This window comes from Vipera ursinii (assembly GCF_947247035.1).
Source record: "Vipera ursinii genome assembly, chromosome: 4".
NCBI lineage: Eukaryota > Metazoa > Chordata > Lepidosauria > Squamata > Viperidae > Vipera > Vipera ursinii.
The window spans coordinates 23,526,053-23,542,500 of NC_139514.1; the positions used below are offsets into that span (position 1 = coordinate 23,526,053).

The 16,448-nt window shown below is 40.9% G+C and overlaps 1 protein-coding gene across 1 annotated transcript in view; it reads right to left on the minus strand.

The window, feature by feature from the left end:
• Nucleotides 1–1,845: 1,845 nt before the first annotated feature.
• The window catches only part of KATNAL1 (katanin catalytic subunit A1 like 1), a 45,814-nt gene continuing 31,211 nt past the window's right edge, over nucleotides 1,846–16,448 (minus strand). Inside the window, exons 11-12 of the mRNA XM_083362435.1 lie at nucleotides 14,040–14,166; nucleotides 1,846–4,292 (exon numbers count right to left, since the gene is read on the minus strand). Coding sequence (XP_083218561.1) covers nucleotides 4,094–4,292; nucleotides 14,040–14,166 — 326 coding nt within the window. The 3' untranslated portion in view covers nucleotides 1,846–4,093. The remainder of the gene's footprint in view (nucleotides 4,293–14,039; nucleotides 14,167–16,448) is intronic.

Sequence of the window (16,448 nt, forward strand, 5' to 3'; positions counted from 1 at the left end):
TGCCATCTACATAACTGCAATGTACTCTACATGGGGCTGCCCTTGGAAGACCACCTGAAAACTATAATTGGTCCAGAATATGGTGGTGTATAGAGTGATGTGCGTTCTTAGATTTATACATGTAACACTGCCATTGCATGAGCCGCACTGGCTGCCAGTTTCCTTCCAGGTGCATTTGAAGATGCTGGTTCAAGATGAGCTTTAAAGGACCAGGTTATCTGTGGAACCAGCTTTCCCTAAGGACATCTACTTGTCTTACCAGGCTACATAGGGTGGGCATGGTCCAAATGCCTTCCTTTAAACATTGCCACCTTATGGGAGCTACCGCAGGAAGCACGCCTTTTGCATCGCAGCCCCTGCACTAGGGAACATTCCTCCTAAAGTTCAGCAGGCCTTCCACCCTCTTAGCCTTCCGAAAAGCACTGGAAACCTGGCTTTTCCCCAAGCGCTGGGAGAGGATGAGGTGAACTGCATGTTGAAAACATAACTTGGTGCCAGGTTTTTGTTTTTTTATGTTTATTATTTTATTGCCAATATGATTTTAAATCTTGATTAGACACCATATATAAATGTTTTAAATGAATAAATAAAATAAATAATATGAGGTTTCATTAAATGTTCTTCATTATAGAATCAGGAAAACAGTTGTCTCGAGTTTTCAGATTAAAGTATCTTATCATCAGAAGTAGAATAATTGCAGAGACCCCAGCAAAGAAACTATTCCACCTGTGTTGAATCAGTATTTAATAGTGTTCCCAACTACATCAAAGAAATATGGATAGCTAACTCTTCCTATTATTCCTTTAGGAAGGGACTAAAGTGGTAATCCAGAACATCTGGAGTACACAATTGATTTTTCAGAAGATGAAACACAACAGAGTAATCCAAATCAACTGGGAGAAACTAGCAAAAACTGCCAAATACAGTAAATAATTAGGCAGGTAAAATTTTCAGAATTGTTTTTTACTTTTAACATATCAGTACTTTATGTTCAACTTATTTATTGTAGCATCTAGCTTTCCAAAAATATTTATGTGCATGTATTCTGAATAAATTATCATGCTGAAACTATCACTGGTATTTTAGAAAGATTTCAAAGATTTCCTCTATCTGTTCTGTACTTCTATTTCTGAAGCACAGAAAATGTGATAGCAAAAAAGCATGCAACTTCTGGTAAGAAAACAGCAGTGGGTTCTAAAAGAATTGTATGTTTCCTATGAGAGTCCTTATTTTCCTTGCAAATCATAATGCCAGGCCTGTTTGTTCACAAAGGAAAACAATGAATGTATCTAAAAGAGGTAAAGTTGTTTAAAACTGGAAAATATATGAGCTACTGTACTGATTTCCTCATATGCTTTCAGAGCATCGCTGCCAACTCAGCTACAGAAGGAGTGCAAAATCTGTCCACGGAACAAAAAGCTGCCACATGAAAGAAAAGTGAGTCATCATTAGGACATTTATTACGACTTCTTCTGTTCAAGGTAAACATTGTCTTTTGTTGGAAATGAACACAATGCATCATTCACAGTCTTGACACAAGATGACTTCAACTGCATTTAAAACTGGAAAAATTCTGGCTTGAACTGATTCCTCCTGTGAATACTTACGCTGCTTCATCATTCCTACTTGGCTCCTCCTCAAATGGGTGTGGCTAAACAAATCAGGAACTCCAACTAGGACAGGGGTAGGCAACCTTGGCTCTTTTATGACTCATGGACTTCAACTCCCAGAATTCCTGAGACAGCATAGCTGACTCAGGAATTCTGGGAGTTGAAGTCCATAAGTCATAAAAGAGCCGAGGTTGCCTACCCCTGAACTAGGATGATTTAGCATTATGGTCCTTTCTTCTAGCAAGTGAAAGAAATTAGTTGGAAAAAGCCTGGGTTATGCTTATGGATTTTAAGAGAGAAGACGACAATTCTCTGCTCTCATACTCATGTACAGATAGGACATTCTGATTTGTTTACCAGCTCCTACTGGCAGCAGGAACCAAATACCAACAAACTTTCCAGATTACTTACATTTAATATTAAGTGGAAATTGGTGCAATATCTTGTAAACACAACCTGCATAATTTGTCATATGTAGCGTGACAGGTCTCTATCATTTGTGCGCCGGTCTTTCCCTTCCCTACTGAGCCAAACCAAATTTATCTCAGCTATTTTCTCTCTTTCCTGAGAGGAATACACTGTATAAATAATATTATTAATACTGTTCTATAACTGTAGATATGGCCAAAGATCCTGCTGAAAAGGTGATTATCACAGTGTATGAACAATGACACATGACATCATTGTAAAGCAAAAGTAAAGGCTAAGGGTTAACTGGCAGTTCAGGTAAAAAAAAATTTTTTAAAAAAAATTAAAATTAAATTAAACTAAAATGAACCTAAAGTATATCAACAAAGAAGAGATGTCAGCTAATTCTTAATATATGCTAGGGAGGGCAGAAAGGCTGCCAGGGATCTATTTCCATTTTGTTGCTGATGTCAAAAAAAGGACAGATTTGCGGTGTTTTACCTCCAAGTGCAAAAATACCTAGAGAATCAGAACACAGTATATAACTAATTTTTTGACAACGAAACCTTGGATTTTCATAACATCTGAAACTCAGAAGATGTGATCCCTTGACATGTAGACAGTTGGAATTCCCAATCCATGTTAACTTTTCTAAAGCCACATTCAAAATCAGAACTTGCCATGAATTATCACACATCTTTCTTCAACAATAAATAAATAAATAAATCAGATCCACCCATACAGATCACTTCAAGACCTCAGCTGTACTACTTGTCAACATAGACCTCACAGATGATGACAGTTTTGTGACACTTCTCATGAGCACTATTAAAAAAAAACTTCAGGCATGAATATACAGTGCTATATCTGCAAATAGCATGTTATACAAAAACCAAAGACAAATATTAAAAGAATTTTTTTTCTAAAAAAGGAACATAGTAGTTCTGGATTTCAAGAATGATAATTCTATAGCTTCAAGTTTGGAGTGCCACTGTGTTCCACTTCAATATCCTATATTGCAAACACACAACTAGTGTTTATAAAATATAAATTAAAGTAAGTTAAATCACTAGCCATTGAAATACGCAAACATACGGTATTAGAATGACTAAGACAGTTGAAGAATTAATATTTTACTCACAGTGGTACAAAGAAATTGCTATAGATTTATATTGGTGTAAAGCACAAACAAGAACAACAATGGTTCTGAAATTTCAAATAAGAAAATGTATAGAGCAAGTAGACAAATACCAATGCTTCTGATTTTGATGCAGCAATTGAGCTAATTGCATTTAATCTACTGCTGGCTACAGCAAACATGCACAGATCAAAATTGTTTTTCATATTTCCACAAGTGATAGGTATAATGCCAAGAGCTGTCTTTGGAGACATATATCTCCTTTTCCTTTTACGTTAATTCTTCCTGAATCACATCCCCCCAGATGCAGTTGGAATGCAATCACCAGAATTCCTAGCCTTCCCAAAGGTTTCTGGAAATTCTGGGAGCTGTAGTCCTGATATATCAAGAGTGCAGCAGATAGAGAAAACTAAAACAGTTTTGCCTTATTACTGAATTCTAGCAAATATCATTGTAGCCATAGCAACTGAATGCAGCAGAAAAAGATCCCCAATATTTTTGGTCTAGATCTTACTGATAAATCTCTGCAAAAAGGGGGAAAGGCAAGATAAAAACCTTCTACCCACATTCAAGAAAGTCAGGGTCTGATGTTAATCTGGCAAATATAGCCTAATATTAAGGATGCAGTATGACTTATTTGAATTTCTCCCCATCCAATCTCATGTCTGACTAGCAAATGAAACTATGTCAACAAAAATAGGACACGAGCATTCACTGTTAAAGTGCAGAACACCAAAACTAGACAAGGATTTCTCAGTTTCTATGGAAAATTATAACCTCATTACATTACATTCTCATTTGCTCCCCTAAAAGTGCAAAAAGGAAAAAAAGGGGGAATATTGTCCATAAGAAAACCACAAGCCTAAAAGGTTTCAAAATCCTTCTAATATTTTATAATTAAAAATCTAAAATCCTTCACAAAGAGATGTCTCCAGGATTAAGCAGATCCAAACTCTGACATCCACTTCTCGTACTTCTCCAGATCTGCGGCTGAAACTGATTTGGAGATTTTCTTCAGAGCCAAGTCAAAGTCCCCCTTCGTGACAGGCATCTGAAGCTCTTCTTTAGAGAGGGCTCGGATCTCTTCTGCTGACAAGCCATTAATGCGTCGCCTCATTGCCATCAATGAGGCATCCCTAAAAATAAAACACATAAACACTACATATTAGCAATGATGTATAACAGTAAGGCTGAAATACTATCTGACTTATTTGTAACAGGGGTTTATTGCATTGCCAACAATAATTCTATTACATTTCATTTCCTAGTGCATCTTTGGTTATTCGGGTTTTTCCCCGCGTAGAACTAAAGGTGTAGGGGCGACGTTTCGACGGAATCCCATCCGTCATCATCAGGCTGGTGGCTTCTGCTTCCTTCTTCTGGGAGAAGCATGTGGCTGTTTGTTCCTCTTTTTTAAACTGCCAGAGGGGGTGTGTTCTGTGGGTGGTGTGCTCTGATTGGGTGGGGGAGTAAGTGTGTTCTGATTGGGTGGGAGTGTGTTTTGAATGGTGGGTGTGTTCTGATTGGGTGGGGGTGTGTTTTGAGTGGATGGGCTGGTCTCAGCTGCCAGCCTTAGACCTGAGCTGGTGAGTTGTGCTGCTTTTGTTCGGCTTCGTGTTTGTGGTGGTGCCATGTTTTTGTAGTGGGTGTCAGTTTGCTTATTGTGTGGTTTGGAGGGGTTTAAAGTGGCTGATGTTGCAGCTGTAGTTAGGTTTCTGTTTTGTGGTTGTGCCTCGTTATCATTGTGGGTTTGGATTTGCTTTTTGAATGGTTGTGTGGTGGTGATGTCATGTGGTGTTATCATGAGTTTGGGTCTATCATTCTTGGTGGTTGGGACTCGTCTGTCAATCAAGGCGGGTTTCCAAATGGTTGGTAGGCGAGAGGTATCATCTCGTTTGTTTATGCTGTGGGGGCGTTTTTCTATCTCAGTGGCTTCTCTGATTATTCTGTTGTTAAAATGTTCAATTTTGGCGATAGTTTTGGTTTTTTTTTTAAATCAATTTCACGTCCCGTGGCTTCAAAGTGTTGGACCAGGGATGAAGTTTGTTCTCCTTTTCTGAGTGAGTTTTTGTGCTCTTCAATGCGTGCACTTATTCTTCTGTTGGTCTGTCCGATGTATGTGGTGGGGCAGGTGGTGCATGGGATTTCGTATACTCCTTGGTTTTCTAAGCCAATTATGTCCTTGGGGTTTCTTAGGATGGTGGATATTTTTCTGTCTGTGTAGAATGCTGTTTTGATGTTGTGTTTTTGGAGGACCTTACTGATTCTGTCTGTGGTCCCTTTTAAGTATGGGAGGAGGGCTTTGCCATTTTTTTGTTCTCTGTCTTGGGTTTTTGTGGGTGTCTCTCTTCGGATTAAGTTGGTAATCGTGTTTCTTTGGAATCCATTGGCTGTTAGTACATTAGTGAGAGTGTGTAGTTCGGTTTTTTGGTGTTGTTCGTCAGCTAGATGTTTTGTTCTGGAGATGAGTGTCTTGGCTACGGAGTTGATCTGTGCTGGGTGGTGGTGTGAGAGTGCGTTCAGATAGCGGTTTGTGTGTGTTTTTTTATGGTAGATAGTGTGTCCTAGGGAGCCGTTGGATTTCTTGTAGACTAAGACATCAAGGAAGGGAAGTTGATTGTTAGCTTCTGTTTCCATAGTGAATTGTATTTTGGGATGTAGGCTATTGAGGTGTGTGAGGAAGTCATCCAGTTTTTCTTTGCCGTGTGGCCAGATTACGAAGGTGTCATCTACGTATCTGAGCCAGAGTTTGGGTTTGTGGTTGGATTTTTCTAGAGCGAGGGTTTCAAAGTGTTCCATGTAGAGGTTTGCGATGACAGGTGAAAGGGGTGATCCCATGGGTGCTCCTTCCATTTGTTTGTATCTTTGTCCATTGTAGATGAAGTATGTGTTAGATAGGCAGTGGTTGGTCAGATCTAGGATGTGTTTTGGGGGGTTGTATTTATTTAGGATAGCTGTCAAGGCTTCTTTGATTGGCACTTGGGTGAAGAGGGATACGACATCGAAGCTCACAAGTAGGTCGCAGGGCTGTAAGTTTAGTTTACTTATGATCTCTATGAATTGGAATGAATCTTGTACGTGTGAGGTGATGGAATTTGCGTAAGGCTGTAGTTGTTTGGCAAGAAATTTGGCTAGATTTTGTAGAGGTGAGCCTATGGAGCTGACTATGGGTCTGAGTGGGGTTCCTTCTTTGTGTATCTTGGGCAGACCATAGAGCTTAGGACATCTGGATGATTTTTCTCTGGGAATGATTGTTTTCTGGATCTCTTCACTGATGGGGGTGGCTTTTATTTTGGATTTTGTGGTTTTTTCCAGGTAGGTGGTGGGATCTGTCTTGAGGAGTTTGTATGTGGAGTCTTGGAGTAGGTTGGATAATTTGGTATGGTAGTCAGATGAGTTCATTACCACTGTGGCGTTGCCTTTGTCTGCTGGCAGAATGATTATGCTGGTGTCATTTTTTAGGTTAAGTAGTGCTGTCTGTTCCTCTTTGGGTAAGTTGCTTTTGGGTGGTTTGCTGGTGCAGAGGATGTTGGTCACTTCGAGTCTGATTTTGTTGGCGTCATCAGGGTTAATTTTGGTCAGGCTGGATTCGACTCCGCATATAATGGTTTCCGTGGGAATGTGTTTGGGAGCGACTGCAAAATTAAATCCTTTAGACAGGACGTTGGTTTCGGCTTTGGTGAGAATCCTATCTGAGATGTTGTGCACAGTTTGTTTCATGTGTTGCTGTGAGAGAGGAGGGGTTTGTTTCTGGCGTTCCTTTAGTCTTCGGAGTTTATTGGTGTGTGTGTCTGTTTTGTAGGCAGTCTCTGTTTCAGCTCTCCAGACAGCGATTTGTTTGAATTTGTCCCAAAGTGTGGGGTGGATCAGAAATGAACTCCACACAAAAAGATTCCTCCTGGACCGAATCAACAGAGACCTCCTCACACTTCACCTCAAACTCAGCAACAAGATCCGCCTTGCCTTCCAGCTAATATAAGAGAGAAGGAACCCGTGGCTCAGGAGGTTAAAACACTGCCTGATATATAATCAGCCCGGGTTCGAATCTCAGATAAAGGGTATGACTAACTGATGAGAACATAAACAGTTCGAAATGATCATCTTAGCCTCCCAAATTCTTTATTAGCAATTTGAATAATTTGCACAAATAATGAGCTGTCATAAGTTGACTAGTTCCTGTGGATAAGCCCTGAGCCGGGCCAAAACAGGAATGAAAGAGTTAATTAGCAAGGTCCATTCAAAAAGCCTTGACAAATACTTAAACATACATTTGCCTTGCCTTCCAGCTAATATAAGAGAGAAGGAACCCGTGGCTCAGGAGGTTAAAACACTGCCTGATATATAATCAGCCCGGGTTCGAATCTCAGATAAAGGGTATAACTAACTGATGAGAACATAAACAGTTCGAAATGATCATCTTAGCCTCCCAAATTCTTTATTAGCAATTTGAATAATTTGCACAAATAATGAGCTGTCATAAGTTGACTAGTTCCTGTGGATAAGCCCTGAGCCGGGCCAAAACAGGAATGAAAGAGTTAATTAGCAAGGTCCATTCAAAAAGCCTTGACAAATACTTAAACATACATTTGCCTTGCCTTCCAGCTAATATAAGAGAGAAGGAACCCGTGGCTCAGGAGGTTAAAACACTGCCTGATATATAATCAGCCCGGGTTCGAATCTCAGATAAAGGGTATGACTAACTGATGAGAACATAAACAGTTCGAAATGATCATCTTAGCCTCCCAAATTCTTTATTAGCAATTTGAATAATTTGCACAAATAATGAGCTGTCATAAGTTGACTAGTTCCTGTGGATAAGCCCTGAGCCGGGCCAAAACAGGAATGAAAGAGTTAATTAGCAAGGTCCATTCAAAAAGCCTTGACAAATACTTAAACTTTATGTTCTCATCAGTCAGTCATACCCTTTATCTGAGATTCGAACCTGGGTTGATTATATATTAGGCAGTTGTTTTAACTTCCTGAGCCACAGGTTCTTTCTCTCTTTTATTAGCTAGAAGGCAAGGCAAATGTGTGTTAAGTATTTCTCAAGCTATATATATATAGCTAGATACAGATAGATGAAATATGATTTAAATATTAAATATTTAAATATTAAAAGAAACCTTTTGCACCTCCTTCTGGGCATCGTATCTTTCTCAGCAATTGCTTTACATCACAAAGCTGTTGCTAATACTGTATGTCAAAAAAGAAAAAAGGCCAAAGATGATGCAAAATGTAGAAGGTAACTTACCAAAAGAACAAAACAGCCTAAAGACCAGCTTTATATATAAGCTGATCCATCAGATTACACTCCTTCAAACAGTTTTAGGCCTATTATGCCACTCTAAAAAACTTCTTTCTACTGCCACAAACACTGCCACTTGCCTATGGCAATTTTTCTTCTATATAAAATTAAGCTGTACTACAAAACAGTATTTCTCAACTTTAGCAACTTTGAGATGTGTGGACTTCAGCTGAATGTAAGCTGGATGAAGAATTCTGGGAATTGAAATCCACACATTTTGACATTGCTAAAGTTGAGAAACACTTCTATAGACAGAATTAAAGTTCAGCCAGGCAATCTTGCCAGTACTAGAGACTTAGCAGATACTTGACCTGTTCCTCAAATATATGCAAGCCAAATTGCAATGTTGGCACATCAGATACTGTGACTGCTGTGACCTCTGCCTACTCACAAAATGACTGAGGACGATGGGGATGACAAATCATAAGTCATAATGGATGAGATTTGTTCTCCATCTTCTCCTCTGGCACTTTCACCTAGATGTTCAATATAGCTCCATTTTAACTTTTTTTTCTGTCCATGTGGGAACATTTCCAAACAAGTACAGGTAGTTCTCCTTACGAATGTAATAGAGCTAGGTTTTTCACTGCTACCTTCCTTAGGACTGATAGAAAGTGACTGGTCCAAGGTCACCCAGCTGGCTTCATGTCAAAGGCGGGGCTAGAACCCCTGATCTCCTAGTGCAGGGGTAGGCAACCTCGGCTCTTTTATGACTCATGGACTTCAACTCCCAGAATTCCTGAGCCAGCTAGGTCTGCAACCCGCAGCTCCGGAGCCGCATGCGGCTCTCCTGCAACTCCCAGTCCTCTGACATGTGCAGTCCAAAATAAAAAAAGTGGGACTAAAAAAGTTCAACCAATCAATTCAAATATGCAGGGTAGGTGCATATCCCGCCTTGGCTCCACTCTTCAGTCAAACCCTGTTCTGTGCACGTGCGCATGTATGCGCATGTGCACACATTTTTTTGCGGCTCCCAGTTTTTCCTTTTGTGAGGGAACCGGTTCCGAGTGGCTCTTTCACTGTTTCAGGTTGCTGATCCCTGGGCTAGCCTGATGCCTTAACCATTACACTAAAGTAGCTCTCAACAAAATGTTAGGTAGTCTAAATATATTCTTGGAAATAAAAATGACAGCTAGAATTTGGCACTTGACAATATGGTTATTTTATTTATTTTTTTCATTAAAAGAATCTGAAGGAAAAGTAGATGGAGCAGTAAAATTTCTCCCGGGATAGCTTCTCGTCCCGTATATTCTAAATGGATGGGTGTGTTTCAGGTGCTGCTGTCCAATGGGACCTAGAAAGCATAACTCTTCCCTGAAGTATCTGGAATGATCTCTCCTGACCCTGCTGGCCTCTAAAACATTAAAAACATGCCTCTTTCCTCCAGTGTTGAGGCCAGGCTGACTGGACTTTCTACCTGGAGGAGTATAATGTATATTGGGGATTCCCAACTGTTTTGATTTTAACTGTAATTTGTACTTGTTTGATATCTACTGCCCAATTCTATTTCTTATTCTTTGTACATTGCCCAAAATCACAGTTGTTGAAATGGGCAGCCATGCAAATCTCATAAATAAATAAGTCTACATGGCCTCCAAGAACAGTATGTCAAGCCCCGCCGGCCTGCCGCCCGCTCGGGCCTCGACATCGCCTCCGTCGAGCCCAGGACGCTCGGATGGTGGGCGTGGCTTCGCCCGGACTCCGCGGAGCACGCCGCAGCCCCGCCGTGCAGCTGGCCGGCGCCCAGCTGATCGGCGCGCCCGCTCCCAGACATCGCCTCCGTCGGCCTCCGGACACTCGTTTGGTGGGCGTGGCTTCGCCCGGACTCCGCGGAACGCACCGCAGCCCCGCCGCGCAGCTGGCCGGCGCCCAGCTGATCGGCGCGCCCGCTTCCAGACGGCCGGCGGACGCGCGCTCGCCTCGTCAGCGAGGACGGTGCCGGGCGCCCACCGGACTAGCGCTGGCGTCTGCCCAGGACCCTTCAGCTCCTCGGCGGCAGGACTCTGAGCTGCGGGCGGCGCCCGGGCAGGAACGGACTGGAGGCGACGAAGGGCCGAACGGACAGTCAGACCCGCCCCAGCAAACCGTAGAGGGGTGTGTGGCTGTGCCCGTTTTGCCACCCTCTCTCACTGGGCGCTTGGATGGACTCGGGGGGGAGCTAACAGCCGCAACGCCGGCACGGACTGGGGCGCGTGAGGGAGGGGAAGGACAGGGCTTACCTGAGAGGGGGCTTGGCGGGCCGCAGCAGTGCACACGATGGGTGGTGGCTATGCAAGGTGATGGGTGCGGCGTTTATGGGGAGGCGGGCGGATGCCGGTTTGCTTTGAAGGGGTGGGGTTAGGGTGTGGTAACATGATAAAAGAGCGTTGAGGCTAGGTGCCTCAACGCTGACTTTACCGCGGTTTGATTTGTGCAAGAAATAAACCTGGTCACCCGTTCCTTTTGGAGTGCTTGTGTTTCCTGGCAGAGGACGTCGTGACACAGTACCTAGAAATATCATTACAATAAAGTGGAATTCTAAGGACCAAGTTGAAAGCTCCTAACCCAAAGACGTCTTCCCATGAAAAAAAGCACTAGCTTAGCTATATGGTGTCAAACTGGGTCACTGCTCCATTATAAAACACTTTCCCAAGAAAACTATAGTCAGCTTAGCTATAGGACATTCAGAGGGCCAATCAGTGCTAAGTTTGGGGAAAAAATTCTGGAAAGGAACAGAGCTCTGAGAAATTCTCTAAAAAGAAACCATGTTCATGGAAAACTGTTTCTTTATTCTTTTGCTTAAATTAAATTAAAGTGGGACTATAATGCCACCTCTGTTTAGGCTGGGTTTTTTTTCTCTTCCATACTGTCAATAATCCAATTTGTGTTCGAATGCAGTGCATCCTGGTCCCCAGTTTAAATGAAGCTACTTGAGGGAAAATATTTTTACTGCATTGTGAACAAGCAGACATCCTATTACTCAGCTAGTACTTAAGCATAGTAGAAGTACAATTAACATAAATGTAAGAAATATATATGTAATGTATTGGGCTTTGTTTGACTTAAGTATATCACGTGGGGTTAATTGCTGTAAGGTTGCTCAAGTAGGGAAGCTGGCTAATGGCTCCCAGCTCCTCAGACAACATGTCTCCAGTGCCACAATTGGCTGCCGCTAGGGTGGCAATAGGTTGCTTTAAACCTATTGACCGCCGCCTAGAGGCCAGGGTATAAATTGCTGCATTCGCAGCCCTGTTTCTCAGTTCAGTCCCTGCTAGGACCATCCAGGTGCTTAGGAAACTCCTTGCAACGCACAAGCTACCGGACATCATAGTGTCTGACAACGGGGCCCAATTTACTGCGGCAGAATTTCAGGCTTTCCTGAAGGCAAACCTCATTAGGCATGCGACATCGGCTCCATTTCACCCATCTAGTAATGGTCAAGCCGAATGAATGGTGCGCACCACGAAAGAATCATTGAAATGCATAGTGACTGGGGACTGGCACCACAGACTGGCCGACTTTTTGCTCTGCCAACATTCCACACCGTGCAGAGCAATGGGCAAAAGCCCAGCAGAGCTGCGCTGGGGGAGGCGACTAATCATGAAACTGGACAGGCTGCACCCAGACTGGGTAGCAATTGAGGCCCCTTGCCCAAAACCCCTGAGGGTGCTGCAAGTGGGCAATGGGGTGTGGGCCCAGAACTATGGGCATGGGAACTTGTGGGTGCCAGGGAAAATCACCAAAACATCAGGCCCTCTCTCATACGAAGTGGGCCTAGAGGGCGGGCAAGTCATTCATCGCCATATTGAGCAACTTAGGAAGCGTTTTCCAGAATGGCCACAAAGCGAGGACTTCATTCCAGGTCCCATCCACGGACCACAAACCGGCAGCCAGGCCAACCAATCTATAGGCTCTGAGGTCCCAAGCAGTCAGAGCAATAGGGAGCTGGCCATAAGGAGGCAAAGCCCAGGAGTGCAACATGGGGCTCCTGACAGAGAAAGCCAACCAGAACACTACAGCTGCTGTGCTAACTCCACAGAACAATCGGACTCTGGGGTGGGCTGACCAGAGATGGCCAGCCAGAGAATTCGGAGTCAACCAGACTCGCTTGATCTTATGGACCTTGGTCTAACCAACCCGGCGGGCAAGCTGGTAGACCGGGGAGTACCTGGCTCTTCCAGGCGTTCTACAAGGATTCGCAAGCCTCCTGCGTATCTACAAGATTTTGTTCCAAAATAACTGAGCCATAATGTTGTATGTGTTTTGAAATGCTGCTAGCCAGGAGAGCCTCTATATTAGCAAGTATGATAATATGTACGTGCATACTATTGTTGTATCTTTGCAACTTGTAATTGCTGTAATCATTCCCTTGTTGTTATAATGTGTGTACATTCTAGGGGGGAGGGATGTAATGTATTGGGCTTTGTTTGACTTAAGTATATCACGTAAGGTTAATTGCTGGAAGGTTGCTCAAGCAGGGAAGCTGGCTGACGGCTCCCAGCTCCTCAGACAACCCGTCTCCAGCACTGCCATTGGCTTCCTCTAGGGCGGCAATATGTTACTTTAAACCTATTGGCCACCACCTAGAGGCCAGGGTATAAATTGCTGCATTCGCAGCCCTGTTTCTCAGTTCAGTCCCTGCAACCAATAAACAATGATCTTTGCTGAACTCACTCGCCTCATCTCGTCGATCACGCAACGAACCCAGTATCTAACAATATAGATGACTGAATATCTGTAGCAGAAAATAACATTTTCCACTAGAAATTTTCTCTTGGAACAAATGGTGGAAGTAGACTAAAACTAATGATTTCAAAGGGAATGATCTTTTTTCTAATCTTGCTAAGTATTTTACTTATCACTCATGTATGAACTTTGACAAAAATATGCCAAATCTTCATTTCCTAGTTCTAAAACATACCACTTGACAAAATGTCAATCTCAACAATTTCAATGACTTTCAGGAGCCATTTTATAATTAATAATATAAAAACAAATTCCTGTTACCAAGATCAAACCATTTGGCTTTAGTCATAAAACATTGTTAATCTGATTATTCTTTATTTTCAACCTTGCAAAGTAGTATGACTAGTAAAAACTGAGTTAACCTATTACTCTTACACAGTTTTTGCAAATATTGAATTTTACAGAATTCTGAATTTTACAGAATTCAACATTTCACTAAATAAAGCAGAATCTGCAGATATATTAAAGATATATTATTTTTAATTGAATCCAACCAATATGTTGGTGAGGTTTGTGTTTCCTCAAAAATATTTTAGAGAGCCCTCAGTTAGAAGAGAAATACAGAGAAATATGAATATACTTCACTAACTGTTCATAATAAGCAAGAATAACACTTGGTAAGCTTGTTCAATTTCCTTTGTGTAGAAAATGAATACCCTAAGAGAATCCCAGATTTTCTGTACCACTTTTATATTATATTAAAAAAAATACTTGTTCCTGTGCAAAAACTGAGAGGGCAGGAATTACTAGAAAAGTATGAAAAATGTAAATTTTGAAAGATACGAAGTTTAGCAATGTTCTTGGAAAAGGCTGTTGTGTATTCTGATTGGTCTAGACAGGAAAAAAAGGATACCTGCAGACATTAGTGATATCAGCACCAGAGTAGCCTTCAATCTTCTCAGCAATTTCTTCCAGACTAATGTCAGGATCCAGTTCAACTTCCCGGAGATTAATCTTAAGCAGGTCCGCTCTGCCTTTTGCTGTAAAAATAAATGTAATCTGATTAGAGGAAACTGACAAGTCAATATTTCTACCACATCTAAAGTTATAATTTGGTTTTCTCTGGAGAGAAAAGAGCCTCTTGATTAAAGGAATTTTGAAAGCAATTTGGTTAATGGCTCTAGAATTCTCTTCCCTTAATTGGTGCTCTTGAGATACAGGGTTGCTACAGAGGCCACAATGGTTGCATGCTCTAAGAGTCAGTCCCAAATCCAAAATTGGAGGGGAGGTTCTAACTCTCTTAAAACTGTGAGGCACGCTTAACCATTTTTTTCAGAAAGAAATAACTGGCAGCTTTGTGGATTTACCTAGAGTTGTCTAAAAACAGGTACATTCTTTTCCCCCCCTTAAAACTTATTAACAATTAACATTACAGTGGAGTATATGCAGAAACAAAAGATAGATAACCTTCTTTCATTAGATTATCTAGGAAGCTGGAAAATAGTTATGTGCTGCAAATAATTAATAAGTTTAAACAAGTTGAAGTAAAAATCATCTTCTGTGTTACTATGTGGTAATAATTTGGTGGGATCAGCTCTTTCATCAAAACTGTTTTCCAGCATATTTGCCACCAAATGGAATAATTCAAATTTTCCAGAATGTTGCTACTACTTTTCTGGCTGCAACCATTAAGAAAACTAACAACTTTTAGTGTATGTTTCAAGGTGACATTTGAATTATTTTTTAAAAAAAACTTAATAAGGCCAATTTTGGATTTGATATAATGGCTTGTGTGGTGATCTATCTTATTTGACTAAGGTTTTGGACAAGTTTAAAAGATCCCTACATATGATAATATTGCTTTAAATTTTCTCCAAACATGGGACTTTTACCAGAATTTATTATATTAAAATTCTATAAAATTCTTTCATTATGGTTTCCTCAATTTTGGCTGAAAGCAATTTCAATAGTTTTCTATATTATTTGGTTCATCATAAAGTCAAAGATAAATTGGGCTTTTATATTTTACTCTCATATGGTTTTTAACTTATTGAAAATATTTTATTTTTTTCTAATATACTGTAACTTTTTGAAATTCACCCTTTCTTCTTGTTAGGTGATGAATTTACCTTAACTTCAGCTTCAGCAATTGTTGTTGTATTAGTTTCTGGAACTGGAGTGAACTGTATTTAACACTGAATGAGCCAAACATTCCAAAAACATTTATAACTGCTCCCTATTTTTGAGTTTTTCCCATCATATACATATTCTAAATAATAAAGTTCCTTCTTTTTATCAACACTCTATCTTCATCATAAAATCATGTTGAAATATAAAAAGTTGAATCAGTAAAAGATTTCAAGTTTTGAAAATAATCTTAACAAATTATTTCTGAGTAAGTTCCAGTTCTTAATAAATATTTCTGGGAAAAAGAAATGACCTAATTTTCACTGATATTTATACATTCCATTTTTAGTCATGATGTTAAAATTCTTGTGAATTTATCAGCCTAGAAATGTTTTGTAATTAGCATCCTAAAATGGGGAACTCATCAAATTTGCAGACGACACCAAGCTGGCAGGAATTGCCAATGCTCCAGAAGATAGGCTTAAGATACAGAAGGATCCTGACAGACTTGAACATTGGGTGCTATCTAACAAAATGAAATTTAATGGTGAAAAAAGGAAGGTTCTACATTTAGGCAAGAAAAACCAAATGCACAGGTACAGTACAGGTGGTACCTTGCTCAATAGTAGTAACTGTGAGAGGAATCTCAGAGTCCTAGTGGACAATCACTTAAATATTAGCCAGCAGTGTGCTGCAGCTGTCAAAAAAGGCAACACAGTGCTAGGCTGCATTAACAGAGGGATAGAATCAAGATCACGTGAAGTGTTAATACCATTTTACAATGCCTTAGTAAAGCCACACTTGGAATACTGCATCCAGTTTTGGTCACCACGATGTAAAAAAGATGTTGAGACTCTAGAAAGAGTACAGAGAAGAGCAACAAAGATGATTAGGGGACTGGAGGCTAAAACATAAAAAGAACGGTTGCTGGAATTGGGTATATCTAGTTTAATGAAGAAAAGGATGATGGGTGACATGATAGCAGTGTTCCAATATTTCAGGGGTTGCCACAAAGAAGAGGGTCTCAAGCTAGTCTCCAAAGCACCTGAAGGCAGAACAAGAAGCAATGGATGGAAATTAATCAAAGAGAGAAGCAACCTAGAAGTAAGAGAAATTTCCTGAGTTAGAACAATTAATCAGTGGAACAACCTGCCTCCAGAAGTCGTGAATGCTCCAGCACTGGAAATTTTTAAGA